Below are 16594 nucleotides of genomic sequence, written 5' to 3'. Positions count from 1 at the left end.
CTTAAGGGCAAGCGACAAGGGAGAGGAGGCAGAGAGGATAGAGAGTGTGCAGGGCCTTGTGGGAAAGAGGTGGCATGAGGGCAGGGCCTCGGGGGAGGGGCAGAATGGGAGTGAGGCACAATTCCGGCACCGGTGCTCCCCCACCCACTTCCAGAGAGCTTCCAGCACTCCTGCATGAGGCAACAAGTGGAGGCTGGAATAACCAAGAGGGTGCCCAGCAGGTGTTAGACATAAATAAGGGCATGTTTACACTACAAAATTTAATTGACTTAAGTTAGGTCAACCTACAGCCACCGCAGTAATTAAATCAGCGCGTCATGTCCACACTATGTTCCTTCTGTCGGCAGTGTGCATCCTCACCAGGAGTGCTTGCACCAACTTAAGTGGGTAATTGTGTGGCACTGTAGCCCTGAGGCCATGGGGCTCCAGCTATCTACTCTGGGATTCCAGCTGTCAAAGGCAGCAACAGGCAATGTAAGCAATGCTGTTTCTATACAGACACTGTATTGCCCTAACTAGATCAACCTAAGCACTATACCTCTCGTGGAGCCAGAGTTATTAGGTCGGCATAGTGAGCAAGTTAAACCAATGGGAGGAACACTGCTGTGTAGACGCTTATACAGTTAGGTCGACATAAGCTGCCTTATGTCAATCTAACTCTGTAATGTAGACCAGGCCTTAATGAGCAAGTTTCCCCTGACACACTACTCCATATTCAAATCACTAGCTGGTGTGAAGTGCCATATGGGCATATTCAGTATTTCAGAAGATGATGGGTTCTTGCCACTTAGATGCACATAGGAGACTAGAAGGAAGCCACCACAGTCCAAGCCCACCCAACCCCGTGGGTCCAAGCTCAGGTGGCTAGCCCAAGCCAAAGAGTGTGCCACAACCACCATAGTGCTATTTTTCTCATGCTACCTCAAGTGGAGCTAGCACACGTCTGTCTCTCTGGGCTGGGAGGTTTGTGGACCTGCCCCCTAGAGAGGCCTGTCTACACAGCAGGATTAAGGAAGAAGTATAAAAATTTTAGGCTAGTAGGAAACAATGGTCATTCAGCAACTCGCCCTCAGCCGGGGGCTGGTGTGTTCAACAGAGTGCCTGTACTGAGAGGTCTATGATACATGCCGCACCCATCTTCTCTGCACAGCTGGGGGCCACTTTACTAGGAGGGAAACTCTTCTAGGTGTCAATAGGGCAAATGGCTTAGCATTTGCTATGAGTTTTTGGCACACGCTATGAGATACTGCTGGCACTTTTGTTGGGGTGGCACTCGGGCCCTTTTGCGTCATTTGAAACTGATGTGCTGCTACAGTTCAGTAAAGGACTAAACAAGGCCATTGTGTGGGTTCCATATTCCCGCTCTCTTTCTCACTCTCGGACCAACTCCACTCCCTTAAAAGCCAGATTATTTATTTAATATCAGAGGGGTAGCCGTGTTTGCTGCTTTTACAGATCCAGACTAAGAGTCCTATGGCACCTTATAGACTAACAGACGTTTTGGAGCATGAGCTTTCGTGGGTGAATACCCACTTCGTCAGATGCATGTGGGTATTGCATGCATCTGACGAAGTGGGTATTCACCCACGAAAGCTCATGCTCCAAAACGTCTGTTAGTCTATAAGGTGCCACAGGACTCTCTGCTGATTTATTTAACGACCAGCCAGGCCAGCTCAGCCTGGTATCTTCCTGGTCCTGATCCAAAGCCCACATGTTAACAGGAGTCTTTCTGGGGACTTCAGTGGCTTTGGATCAGGCCTTTTGCTCTTACATGGGACTCCAAGAGTCTGCAGCTGATAGTTATAGACTGATGAAGCATAAGGCACAGAGTCATCTGGCTCATACTATGTCCCAGCTTTGCTGGCTCCACAGTGCCAGCAGCAGTACATTTGTATGGGTCAATCTAATCAGTGGGTGCCTGATGTTACGTTTTTCAATGAGCACAAACAGACTTGCAGCCTGAATTGCTTTTCTTCTAGATAAAGGAAAAACCACACACCAACAAAGAACAAAAGTAAATTCTCCACGAGATAGCAAAGTGCAGCCAGTGCCGGCTTTAGGAAGTGCAGGGCGCAATTCGAACATTTTCGACGGGGCCCTGGCAGGGATGACTTAAAAAAAAAAAGTGGGGAAAAAAAGCCTTTCATTTCTTTCATGTATTATTTACTTTCCATAACTAACTAAATAAAAAAATTATATATTATGTACATTGCATCACATATGCTGTTGATTGGTTATTAATGACCGCCGTTTCACATGTGTGGGTCCCCGCCACTCCCTGGGGGTGTGCACATATGGGGGTCCCAGCTGCTCCCTGCCCCCCTCATTGAAGCAGGTGTGCAGGGTTACTGCCCTGGGAACTGCAGGGCAGCAGTGGACATGGGGCTGGTTGGAGGCAGGGCAGGGGCTGACTGGAGGTAGGTCTGGCTGCAGGCAGGGCAAGGGGTGCAGGGCTGGTTGGAGACAGGGGGTGTGTGGGGCGAGCTGGCTTCAGGCAGGGCCGCAGGGGGGTGCAGCAGGGGTTGGCTTGAGACAGGACAGGGTGTGCAGGGCTGGTGCGGGCAGCAGTGTGTGTAGGGCTGGCTAGTTCTGGGCAGGGCCGCAGTGGTGTGTGGCAGTGGTTGACTGAGCAAGGGGTTTGGCAGGGGCTGGCTGTGGGCATGGGGTGCAGAGCTGGCTGTAGGCAGGGGGAGCGCAGCTGGTGTGGGCAGGGCAGGGGTGCAGCAGAGGCAGCTGGAGCCCCAGCCCTTTAAGTAGCCCCCAAACCCCCTGCTATCCCAGGGCTTTGAGGGCTATTTAAAGGGCCCGGGGCTCCCCAGCTTCTACCTCGCCCCGGACCTTTTAAATAGCCGTGGGAGCCCTAGGGAATGCATGGGGGTAGCGGGGCTCCGGCGGCTATTTAAAGGACCGGGGTGGCAGGGGCAGCTGGAGCCCCGGCCCTTTAAATAACCCCCGGAGCCCCTTGCTCCAGCCAGAGCTCCAGCTGGGAGAGCGGGGCAGCGGGGCTTGCAGCGCTCCGGCCAGAGCTCCAGCTGGGAGAGCGGGGATGCGGGGCTTGCAACGCTCCCGCCTGCGCTTTGGTCAAGGGAGTGGGACCACGGAAGACCCCGGAGCAGACCGCAGCCGGGGACATGGGGTAAGTTAAAAAAAAAAAAATTAAAATGGTGCCTAAGGCGAGGGGCCCGATTCCCAGGAATCAGGCGAATCGGCCTAAAGTCAGCCCTGAGTGCAGCTCTCAGCTCTGTCCTGTGAAGTAGCCTATCCAGACTCCTGACAACTAAAGGTCCATATACCTCAGCATAGAAGTAGATCTACTGGGTCAAGAGGTGTCTCTTCATTCCTACTAGAAGTGAGAAAGCCCAACCCGATGGCAACAAACAGCGAAATAAGAGGCCTGGGATCTTTTAAATGAAAACCCCCAACCAAGGAGGAACAGATGTACAGAGTATGCAAACCCAGGAGAAGGAAGATTTATCAGCAGGGATTGTACAGACTGCAACTACAATCAGAAAAAAATATTCTCCCCATTCTCATGCACTGAGCAGAACCATTTTATATGGAGTATTTGAATGTAATACCTACCTGACTCACACCCATAGCTGAACAACAGGATTCCCCCATTTCTAAAGGGCTGCTGAAATAGGACCTGTGCTAAGTTTTGGGCCTGATGCAAGATTTCTCTTAGAGTTCCTATTGTTTGCAAGCTAGCAAGAAGGCATAGACTAATCAATTCACTGAAGATCGCTGTTGTAGCTGCATGACATCCACATTGTATTTCTCTACTAATTAGAAATAAAACACAATTAAAAGAATTTAAATGGAATGATCCCCATCCAGTGTCATTATCACAAAGACTGCTTAGCAGTTCTCTCCCACGTACACATCCATTCTGTCCCAAGAATTAGGACAGTCTTAGCAGGCGTTTTTTGCTTTATTTATCTCTATATGCATAATTGTTATGAAAGCCTACACAGTTGTCCAACAAACTGATGCATTAAATCAAATATACTTTAAGAAATACATTAATAAAAACCTACTGTTAATAAAGAGAAATTATTACAAGGCCTGCAGGACTGTACATATAGTGGGTACTACCCATTGGTCTGATAAAAGGTAGCCATCCATCTGACATTAGTAGCTTCTTTAATACTTGTCAATATTTTCCCATGGACAATGTAGCCCATCATTACACAAGCTGTGTATTACTGCAAAGAAAGCACTCTGGGGACAACTAATGTCTCTTACTGTGTGTTTGTACAGTGCCAAGCACCTGGGGCACAATCTTGGTACCCCTACCTGCAATTTTAGTTCAGGTAATAATAAGAGAACCTGTTATAAAAGAGAACAGGGACTAAGATTTATAATTTACTATCTTTGTTATGGAAGGGCCAAAACCTGATAGTGTGTAATTAAGCACATGTTTTAAAGGGAAGGCAATGAACTCTTCAGGAGCCATTGTACAAAGCTTTTGAAATAGCCCAACTTCAGCAGGCAAAGATTTACAGGTATTTTAGAGAGAGAGAGATTCAAGCCACTAAATTCAGATCCAAATTTCTCCCGTGTCTGGGGAATTTCTATCAGTTGTAATAAAACTTATGTCTCACTGATATGGCAGAACTGAAAATGGCCAGACAGGTAGCAAATTGTGATTCCTACTCCTGACTGGCTAAGGATTGCCTGCATCTTTATTATTTTTATTAGCACACCTCTCCCATCCCATGATTGTCTTATCCATTTGTTAGGTCTTGTCTCTTATGATAATCTCCTTGGAGCAGAGACTGTTATTTACTATACCTGCTTGTACAGCACCTCGTACAATGTGGCCTCAGCTTGGCTGGCCTCTAGATGCTACCAGAATCTAAATATTAAAAAATCCACAACTCTTTTCAAAGGTGACAATTACCCCCAAAAAGCAGAACTTGAGCGAGACAATAGGGAAAGTCAGGACAAGGGATTCTAAGCCAGGATACAGTGCAAAGCATGTGCTTTAGATGTGTGTTCTCTTTTCAAATCTTAGATGAGTGTAAATTGGTTCCTAATTTAATGAGGGTTATATTCCCTCTGTTCTTGGTGACTTCAAAAAGAAAGAAAGAAGGGGGAAATATCAATAGATGTGAGCTAAACCACTCCTAAAAAAGGTATAAAATATTTAGCAGGTTCTTTTAATAATTAACCAGCCCAGGAGTGTGTAAGCTCTCTGTACTGATGGCACTGCACCGGCCTTGTCAAAGAAGAAACAAAACTATGTAATCGCCTATTAAAATGTGTTATCATGGGGATGCTTCCAGGGCTCAGGGTGCTACACTGCCTCAGCAGACGTTGTCGTGCAAAACCATTTCCCTGAAGATCTTTCTTTGGGGTTTGAGTATATGTTGCATTCTTCCCTTTGTGTGATATACTGAACCTAATATGTTTCTGAATGTTTTTTCTTGAAACGCACATTACATGAGAACATGTTATAAGACTTCACTGGTAACTGATATTACACACTGCCCACATTGCTATGTTCACGAACGTCATTTATGATCTCTCTCAGAGTAGAGGAGAGACAGGCCTCAGTTTTAATGAACAGAAAGATGATTCTTTGCTAAGGCTGCTGGACACAGACAGACCCCATGGCTCTTCCTGGATCTCTTTCTCCTAAAATGACTCACCCTGTCTGTACTGCTTACCATCACCATACAAGGTCTTCCTAAATCCTGGCCTGGACTCAGCAATGAAGGGATAGACAGATAACTATGGTCCAGTATCCAGCCTCCTAATTGAAGAGGTCCCCTGGGAAATCTGTGGGTAGAGGATAAAAGAACAAACTGGCTTGAAACAGAAAAGCGGGCACAACTCCTGGAGCAGGAAGCAGCACTGACAAATACTGGATTGCACATATTCAAGGCTGAAGTCTGAAGCTGACCCCAAAGATCAGCAATTAGGGGACCCACCCCCCACACACACACATTTTGCCTGCCTTCTGGAGATGGCGTTAGAAGCAGGATGCTTTTCTGAGCTGCTATTATCTTAAATTCTTCATCCAGGGGTTTATTTAAACATAGTTCAACTCTTTAGCCACTGGCAAACTGTTAAATTTCTCCCATTATTTGCTATTTGAACTGTGTGACTGGTCAGTTGAGTCACATGCTATGGTTTCTGCGCCCTGACTGGCTGATTCCCAAACACAAGATGACAGCCTTCAAGATGGAAAAGGGGGTAACACTGACATTGCAAAATTTGCAGATGACACAAACTACTCAAGATAGTTAAGTCCAAAGCAGACTGTGAAGAGTTACAAAGTCACAAAAGGCAACAAAACAGCAGATGAAATTCAATGCTGATAAATGCAAAGAAATGCACATTGAAAAACATAATCCCAAATATATATATAGAATGATGGGATCTATATTAGCTGTTACCACTCAAGAAAGAGATCTTGGAGTCATTGTGACTGGGTCTCTGAAAACACCCACTCAATGTGCAACAGCAGTCAAAAAAGTGAACAGAATGATGGGAATCATTAGGAAAGGAATAAATAATAAGACAGAAAATATAATTTCCTGTGTATAAATCTATGGTATACTCACATCTGGAATACTACATGCAGATGTGGTCGCCCCATCTCAAAAAAGATAGAGTATATTGGAATGGGAAAAGGTATAGAAAAGGGCAACAAAAATTATGAGGCATAAGGAATGGCTTACATATGAGAGATCAATAAGACTAGGACTTTTCAGCTTGGAAAAGAGACAACTAAGGGGGGATATGATAGAGGTCTATAAAATCATGACTGGTTTGGAGAAAGTAAACACTCCTTCTCAAAACACAAGAACTAGGGGGTTACCAAATGATATTAATAAGCACCAGGTTTAAAACAAACAAAAAGAAGTATTTCTTCATACAATGCACAGTCAACTTGTGGAACTCTTTGCCAGAGGATGTTGTGAAAGCTAAGACTATAACATGTTTCAGAAAAGAATTAGATAATTTCATGGATGATAGGTCCATCAATGGCTATTAGCCAGGATGGGCAGGGATGGTGTCCCTAGATTCTGTTTGCCAGAAGCTGGGAATGGGTGACAGGGGATGGATCACTTGATGACTACCTGTTCTGTTCATTCCCTCGGGGGCACCTGGCATTGGCCACTATTGGAAGATAGGATACTGGGCTAGATGGACCTATGATCTGACGCAGTATGGCCATTCTTATGTTCTAATGGATGTCAAGTACTTCTGAAGCAAGTCCATTTCACACAAGTATTCACCAACATGAACATTCCAGAGAGCAAAAACTGTCCTATAAACAGTTCCAAAAACTGAGCCAATGGAAGGGAGTTAAATAATAATAGCAAAGACATGTCTTATTTGAACAAAAACTTGCAAATATTTTCCCAGTGTTTGCACAGACCCAGTCAGAGCACACTACAGAAGGGAGTGGGAGCAAATAGTTATCCTTATGGGTTAAACAGATCACCTTGTTTGCAATTTAGTACATCACCTTGTTTAAATACTATTAATGACAGAGAAAAGTCCGCATATGCACCTCGACTGAGACAGCTTCAAGGATGCTCCATGATCCACAGTGAACATGGCATATTTAGACTCACAGAGTTGTCATAGACTCACAGACTTTAAGGTCAGACAAGACCAACGTGATCATCCAGTCTGACCTCCTGCATGTTGCAGGCCACAGAGTCGCACCAACTCCCGAAATAGACCCTTAACCTCTGGATGAGTTACTGGAGTCCTTAAATCATAGGTTAAAGACTTCAAGATACAGAGAATCCATCATTTCCACTAGTTTAAACCTACAAGTGACCCATGCCTCATGCTGCAGAAGAAAGCAATAAACCTTCAAGGTCTCTGCCAATCTGACCTGGGGAAAAATTCATTCCTAACCCAAATATGGCGATCAGTTAGACCCTGAGCATGTGAGCAAGACCCAGCAGGAAGATACCTGGGAAAGAATTCGCTGTAGTAACTCAGAGCCCTCCCCACCCAGTGCACAAGCAGCTCCGCATGGCTGTCACCTGCAGGCACCATCCCCTGGCCAATGAGAGTGCGGAGCTGGTGCTCGGGGTGGTAGCAGAGCGTGGAGTCCCATGCCCCTCCCCGCCGAGGAGCTAGACCTGCTGCTGGCCACTTCCAGGGCACAGTGTGGTATCAGGACAGGTAGGGACTAGCCTGCCTCAGCCAGGCAGCACCGCCGATGGGACTTTTAATGGCCCGGTCAGCAGTGCTGACCAAGAGCCACCATGACCCAGTGCCTTACATTCCGTGACCTAGTACTGGGTCGCAGCCCACAGTTTGAAAACCACTGGACTAGATGACCTCTTGAGGTCACTTCCAGTCCTATGATTCTATGATTCTGGCTGGGGCCCGAAGCAAGAAATCTCACAAGAGAGCGTCTTTTCTCATAGTTTTTATCCACTTTTACAGACCAAACAGTTTCCAAAAAACATGTAGGTCCTATGTATTGTTAGTGCCTAGGACCCCTTTGTGGTAGAGATGGTGCACGACTGAACCTCACAAAGCAAAGCTGGTTTACAATTCCAGGAAAGCAAGACAACCACATACACATTTTTATATTAGCTATCAACCCACAAAGAAGATTTAATGGCCAGATTACAAATAAACTAGGCAGGGCTAGCTGTAAATTTAGGAGCAACACATGGGGCTTCCATCAATGCTTGTCTGTAGTTCTGTCTCAGTTGCCCCCAGCCACAAGAGCTGTAGAAGCATCACAGCTACCTCATGGACAGATGGAACACGTTTATCATTGCTCTCCCTCGTGGCTGGTGCCTGGAGCCAACTCCCACAGCTAAACGTCTTCATCTTGCCTGGGGGAGGGGTACTTCAGGCCTGGAGGTGCCCTCCAGAATGTCTTTCTGGGGAAAGCAGAAAGCTATGTCACTTGGAGGCAGCGTGACCTGGTGACCAGGCCACTGGCCTGGGAGTTCTGCTCCCGGCTCTGTCACTGGCCTTGGAAAAAGTTCTATCTCTCTCTCTCCTTCCGTCCTTTACTTTGTCTGCCTCGATTGTAAGCTCTTTGGGCCAGACCTGCCTCGTGCTATATGTCCATACAGCACCATGGGGCCTTGGTCTCAGCTGGGGCTTCTACTGTCATACAAATCACATTGTGTAATGCATGTGCTGACCAAGCCTTAACCCTTGAGGCATAAACAATATATAGGTAGCATAGGGCCAATCCTGCAATGTGTCTTTATGTGCATAGTGCCACTAAGGTCAATGGGCTTATGCACGTGAACGAAGTTTTCAGGATCAGATCACTGGACTTGTGGACATTCCTCTGGCTTAGTGTAAAGAAAAGTGCAGCGAGAGAATAGATTCTATCAATGTGGAGCAGCCAGAAAGGGCATAGAGCCCTTAGCTTTAAAAAAAAAAAAAAAAAAATCAATAAGGCTAATTTGGAATTCCCATTTACCCTGTCCTATAATGCAAAAACAAAGAGGCACTCAATGAAACTAAGAGCCAAACATTTAAAGCAGATCCAACGCAACACTTTAGGGAGTTTAGGCGATAGATAAATAACCAGTGGAGCTCACTGCTGCAAGATATCAGCAAGGCAAATAATTTCCGATCCATTTCATAAATGAATAAGCAAAGCAGCTATCATGACATTAAGTAGGATAAGTAAATTCAAGGACCAACAACTGTTGCCAAACCCCGTCTCTGAATGATGACTCTCCCCCCAAATATTCTCACATATACTACTCTTTTCAAAATAAGAAATGTAATTTAAGTGAAGAACAGTAATTTAAACCTTTCCTCAGATGCTCCCTTCTCTAAAGCTGGCACCATGGTAATTCAGCATTTTCAGTATGCTTCAACGTTTCACTGACATCACCCCAGCCCTCGCACCCTTTCCCTCAATAGCAAGTGGAGAACGTGCAAGAAGAAACCTGCTTACCACATTATCTCCCCTTGTCATAGTCCTGTAATTTTGTACTCTCAACATCAGCTGTGCAATTATTACTGAGGGAAGAGGCACCTGAAAATACTACTCATTTTGAACCTACAATAATTCTTACTTTTCTGATTTCTAGCTTAGCCCTCCATGCATACAGAACATTAGAAACAGCTTTTTTTCTGGATAGAATGTGTGTGTGTTGTGGAATAAGTCTACTGTGTTCTTAAGGTGGCACAATAATTGTGGTTTTGACTGTCTAAACATCACAATGTATTTGCATGTTTCTCTATAGATTTACTGTACTGGGGTCGGCTTTATAGAGTAGACTATCTTTAAAATATTCTGCATATTTTAAGATAATCAATAAATCTAAACAACCAAAGAAAGAGTGTGAGTGAAGAGCCAGTGCAACAGAATCACTAAAGTATCAGTGCTAGTATAAGAGAAGCAACATGGTTAGAGCACTAGTCTGGGGACTCAGGAGACATAGGAGCTATTCCCACCTCTGCTACTGAGGTGCTACTTGACCTTGGGCAAACCATTTAACCCCTCTGGGCCTCTGTTTCTCCTCTCACCCTTTGTCTGTCCTGTCTCTTTGACTGTAAGCTCTGTGGGGCACGGAGTGTCTTTCACTATGTGTCTGTACAGCACCTAGAACCAGGGGTCCTGATCTCAAATAATATAGATTTTTAATGCACTACTGTACAAATTATAGTTCAGGGAGAGCAGTGCCAACACAAGCAGAACAGAAATACTGAGCAGCAGCTAAAAGTCAGTAAACCATTCCCCCTCTTCCTTTAGATAGGTACACAGCACACCCTTGCTTGGGCAAATCCCATTCATGAAGTTCCAAGATCCACTCTAAGTGGAGCTTTTGCTTTAGGAACTAAAATTGATACAGGCAGTTTGGAGGCATAGCAACTTTAGGCCTGGCATGAGCACAGTACACTCACTGTTTAAAAATCAAATGCGTACAAGCTGGAGAACAGGCAGTTTTGCTGAAATGAGATCTGCACAGCAGGGTAGGAATGGCTTTCCCATTACCCTAATAGGCTAACAAATAAACAAGTGATATTCTTGCTCCTGGCAAAACACAATGGTGATTTCTCACCGTCCCTAAGACACCTTACCACAGGAGCAGAAACACCAGGGATGCAGGATCTGACATGTAAATATAAGAGTGGGCTGTAAATACAGCCCTTTCCATGCTGGGACATAATTAAACTACTGTAAATTCACAAGCACCAAGACATCTACCCCATCTGTCAGGCAACAGCGATATCTGAAGCTGTTGCTGGTTTTTTTCACTCCTGAATTTTTTATGGACAGGTCTCTCCACGGAAATGCACGGATCATACCAATCCTTGGGAACAATTGAGTGATCTAGATTAACCAATAGCCCCTTCCCCACCCATAGAGACATTTCCTCCTACCAGCCTTGTATTTTATTCAAACTACAGCAAGTGTCGATTCCCCGAAGTACAGTGTTCTCGGTGTGCAGCACGCACGGCGGCATTCATGCACTGCTGACTTGATAATTGCATTATCTGCAGCCACTGATGAATGAACAACTGTAATGCATACATCCTGCTTTTAGCTCTCCCAGGGCTGGGAGATGAAGCTTTTCACAGCAGATGTAGTTTACTCAGTCCAAACACACGTAAAACACGTATGTGTGTATTTCCTCTTGTGTTAACCGGGATGTTCTATTTGTGCCCACACCAAAACCAAAATTCCATTTCTGTTTAAAGCGATTATTACAAAGTCTTTCCTAAAGCCAGGTCTCTACCTCTGCAATCTCCTTCACCTGCAGATAAAAGGCTCTGTAATAAATATTTGATTTGTATACAAATTGTGGTGCAACACAACAATGTCTAGAATACAGAGACGAGACTAACATCCTACAGCATGATGGCCTTTTACAGAACACCTAGACCTCCTGGCTACGATGGCCTCAGTAATAATATGGACCCCTCGGGCTTCCTTAATGCGGGGTAAAGGGGTGGAGTTACTACTACTACACCTGGAAAAGGTCTGGCTTGATGAAAAAGTTAAATGCATAGATGATCTTACCTTGCAAATGAATCGGCAGCTTCCTTGCTCCGAGAACACTACATGCTGCAGATTTGCTGCTCTGTTTTTCTGTGGCATGAAGTCTTGACTTCACAGACACACGAGCAGCTGGCCAATGGGCTGTGTTTCCTCCCCCCTCATTAGAATGGCTGTGGAATCATCCACTCCGGCAGAGCTCAGCTGGGAAACCTCGCAAATGGTTCCTTCTCGCCAACGCAACAGCAAAAATGGAAAGGGTCTGTGCTTTCCACTGGAAAAAACAAGGAGGGCTGATAAGAGTGCGATCAGTTACTCTTCATCCACCAGGCAGCCTCCACGCTGGGCAAGCCAGCTGGCTAAGGCTAGGGTGAAACATCCACGGATGTAGTATCCCCTTTCTGCACTTGTTGTAGGCTTCCCTCACTCCTAATCCCAGGCATGGTGAAATTGTTAGGAGGAAGAGTGGAAACCCACATTAAGGTTTTGAAGAGGCAGACAGAGTTGAAAGGATGTTGTAACTCCGAAACCAGTTAGCACATTGTAATCAAAGGCATTTTCATATGCCCATCACTGTCTAATCTAGGGATAATGCAAACCACAGAAAAATAAGGAGATGAGATGAGAGAAATTCACTCCTTGGTTGGTAATTAATTCAATGTCTGGAGCCTGGGAACAGAGCATTGAAGTGGAGGGGAGAAGATCCCTACCTAATTCACTCTACATTTCACAGGCTATTATTTATTATGTGTATTGCAGTGGTGCTAAGGAGTCCCAGCCATGGACCAGGACTGCGCTGTGCTTGGCGCAGGACAAACAGAACAAAGACAGTCCCTGCCCCAAAGAGCCCCCTGCAGAAAATATACATTTAAATCAACCCACTCAGGTTCGAATCTGCTGCTTGCATGTAGCAAGAAATCCCATTGAAACCAACAGGGATGTTCACCTACCTCAAAATAGCAGGATCTTTTGTAGGGTGACCAGATGTCCTGATTTTATAGGGACAGTCCTGATCTGGGAGTCTTTTTCTTATATAGGCTCCTATTACCACCCACCCCCATTCTGATTTTTCACACGTGCTATCTGGTCACCCTAATCTTTCATGATCTTTTCTCTTGAGCAAATTGGTCCAAGTCAATGTCTTTCTTCTCCTCCTTCAGAGGTTTTAAAAATTAACTATATTAGAAGTCACAAAAAAGTAATTTCATTTTCTTAGCCTCACCCCTATCCACTTAATCAGGAATACCCCAGATTAATTCAAATGGGACTCGAAAGGGAAGTCACTGGATGAAAATACGGCAACCTGCCTGAGAAAAGAGTGTCTAGCTCCTGCTACCAAAGAGAGAACACATTGTGTCTGGGATTCTTAATGGAGCACAAGGGTGGTAGGCCCCAAATCTAGTCAGAACTAGGCACTAAACTCTCAAAAGCAGATCTGAAAGTCACCTTGCCTCACCAGCTCCTTCCTCTCCCACCTGATGAGTAAAAAGGGGATAAAAACTTGTAGTATCTTAGCAAGACTGACAAGAAAATTTAGCAGCTCAGGCACAAAATATTTTCCTCCCCATGATCGCTAGTATAAGCATGGGTTGGAGTGGGGAGAGAATTATGATACTTTACTCAGTGGTCTGTCCAGAAAGAATCCTTATGCTGAAAAACAGAAACCTGCAAGAGTGACTTGTAGGGAGGTTGCAAGGATGAGCCAGTGTTTGTCAACACTTTGAAGTTAGAAAATGTTATGTGAGTGCAAGCCATAAATCCACTAAAGCAGACAGAGCCTTCCTTGTCTCTTATGTTTTCACCCGAAAGGTCAACATGCAGTAGACTTTAGCCCTGATTCCTCCCTGCCCAGGACACAGAGCGAGAAACCTGTCTGCCTGTCCCTATCCCATACTGGTGCTTCTGGAAGCCAGTTCATTGCAGAGTCTGGCAACCCTAATTTGTGCCTGGCTATCAATGCCCCTAGACACCTTGCAACAGCCAGGAAATAGCCATGGCACAGGACTGACCTGGTTACCCCTTTTGAAACAACCCCTGCACTAAGGGTTCTCATGTTGGGGAGAGAGCCAGCAGAGCTGGCTGTAAGCTTAGCCAGACAGGCCTTCAGCAATGAGGTTGTTCTCCAGGGAGATTCTGCAAATGCTTTGCAGCGCTTGCACCAATGTAACTGACTTAATGGGAAGCAAGGATTGGGCCCTTTCTCTGCCTCGGAATGGTGAATTGCAGAGTCAGATCTGGTGTAATAATTCAAGTTTAGTTTTGAAACTTGAGGTGAGAGTCATTGAATCATTTCTGCCCAAGAAAGCTGGCATTATTGCAGGCCAAAATGAGGAGAACTGTGATAAAACTAAAATACTTAAAAGACTAGAAAGAGCACAACAGACAACATACCAAGCTTTCATGAATGTTGGTGCCTACCTGGGAGCTAAGTTCTTTTGAAAATCAGGCTCATAATGTTTTAGTTGATACCAATAACAGTGGCTCAGCTGATTAGGAATAAGTCAATATCTTCTGTGTAAGTGGATAGGACTATGGATCTTAATGCTGGCTGCTGGTGATTCTCCTTTACCCATTTGTTAAAGTTTTGTGAATAGGAGTTTGTACTTTTTACAGCAAACACCTGTCCCCTGTAATGCCCTGTTTTCCTACTCCACTCCCAGGCCTGCTTTCCTTCTGGGGCTGCATTAACAAAGGCAAGTAATTGAATGTTACATTGCTAATTGCTGTTTTTCTAACATCTGAGATGACATTTAGCACACCACCCCATGCTATATCTTCAAAGTGTTCTTCCCCCAACAGTGGTAAATTAGCACTTCTGGGAAAGTCAGACACACAGAAAATAGTGAATACAGATGGGTGTAACAAGAGCACTTGCTAGGCTGAGCACTTCTTAGAGGAGAGGCCAGGTATGTCTTCATTACCATCCAAGGTAGAGCTGCATCAGTGGCAGAGTCAGGGACAGAACACAACTCTCCCCATTCCAGGCCCCCTTGCTCCAGCCACAAGATAGCTCTGCCTCTTATTCAATATAACAGTGCTTGAATGCAGATGATGTCATCCTGACCCTGTGAAGGCCCCCAAACAGAACCACCGTGTCAGTTTCCAAAGGCAAATCATAAAGGGCAATACAACAATCACAAATTTACTGACACTTTACATTATGAACGGGATTTGTGAGCACATGAACTGTTTGTTTAGCCAGAGTCAAAAGAAAAATAGAAACATTTGAAACATTACTCTAATTCAAGGAGCACTGAAAGCAGGGATCATGATAACCCCAGCTATTGTGTCAGTGCATATTGTTCGGGTCCTTAATCCCCCAGATTATTGGCATGATGGACTTGTTCTGCAGTCAGATCTGTTCCAATCTCTGCTCCGTCACATGATGCTTGAGTAAGTGGGGGCACAAATGAGACATGCTGGTTTCTGCTGTTAGCAGAAGCATTTGGAAAACTCAATGGGCCTGATTCCCCGCTGCCCAAACTCTTGTCATATCATTTACACCTCTATTTCCATGCAAAGGACACTGGGCATAAATCGACCTGGTACAGACTTCTCCTTTTACTTATGTCTCACTTAGTGCAGGGGTAACTTTTGACACAAGGCACAAAGTTGTGGAGAATGAGGGCCCAGACAGAAGGTCAGATTCTCCCCTGCCTTGCACCTTGTGACACCATTTACAGATCTGGTAAGTACATGCAAAGCGAATGTTAAATGCTGCCCATCTTGTTCTCAGGAGCAAATGGCTGTACAATGCACAAGGCAGTCAAGAAAAATTTATGCATAATGGTAACAAAACACCTAGCCCTTATACAGCACTTTTCATCAATAGATCTCAAAAAGCACTTTGCAAAGGAAAGCAATTTCATTATCCCCATTTTACAGATGGGAAAACTGATGCACGGTGGGATGACGTGACTAGTTCAAAGTCACTAAAGAGTGGCAAAGCTAAGAATAGAATCCAAGTCTCCAGAGTCCCAGTCAGGCACGCTATCCACAAGGCCTTACTGCCTCCCCTATGCCAACTAGGCCCAAAACCAGCATGGCAGTGTTTTACATCCACTTTGCACTGAAGCAATGTCTGCACAAGCTGCAGGACAGTGGAAAATCGGGCTGGGAAAAGGTGCAGCTATTACCATGGTCTTAAACGCCTACCCAGGGAAGAGATTCAGTGCCACAGATTTCAACCTGGGCCATGTGAAATGCTAGCCATGGTGAGCACTGCAGACTCCTAACTGATGTGGAAGGAGTCCAGAGAGCTATGCCTTCTAGAAATCATTATCATTATCATTATAACATTCATGTCATCCTTTATTTGACCCCAAAAAGTTCAGAGTTAGTTTGTCACAAACCATTTAATTTAAAAGCCCCTGTAGATCCCCACTGCTTTTATTCTTCATCATATAAAAGGGAAATTTGTAAAGTGGAATTCTTCCTCCGATTATTTGATAATTAATAAAAGGAGAATTCTGTCTCTTCTTCTTGTTGGAGTCTCACTGAAGACAGGGAATAAACCCTGCCCTGCCTTTGTTGTGTCTCTGGGTCTGCTGGGTTTCAGAAGCTCAGGACAGGTTCAGAGTTCTGAATGCTGTTTTAACGCTCCCACCGCTGGCCATTTGGAAGCTACAG

At 45.0% G+C, this 16594-nt stretch overlaps 1 protein-coding gene across 1 annotated transcript in view; it reads right to left on the bottom strand.

Annotated features, from left to right (window-relative positions):
* SORBS1 (sorbin and SH3 domain containing 1) overlaps positions 1-12159 on the bottom strand; it is a 279021-nt gene extending 266862 nt beyond the window's left edge. Inside the window, 1 exon segment of the mRNA XM_030568445.1 lies at positions 11990-12159. Coding sequence (XP_030424305.1) covers positions 11990-12067 — 78 coding nt within the window. The 5' untranslated portion in view covers positions 12068-12159.
* Between the last annotated feature and the right edge of the window lie 4435 nt (positions 12160-16594).

Source organism: Gopherus evgoodei, chromosome 7 (genome assembly GCF_007399415.2).
Source record: "Gopherus evgoodei ecotype Sinaloan lineage chromosome 7, rGopEvg1_v1.p, whole genome shotgun sequence".
NCBI classification, from domain to species: Eukaryota; Metazoa; Chordata; order Testudines; family Testudinidae; genus Gopherus; species Gopherus evgoodei.
This window is presented reverse-complemented; position numbering and strand designations above follow the sequence as displayed.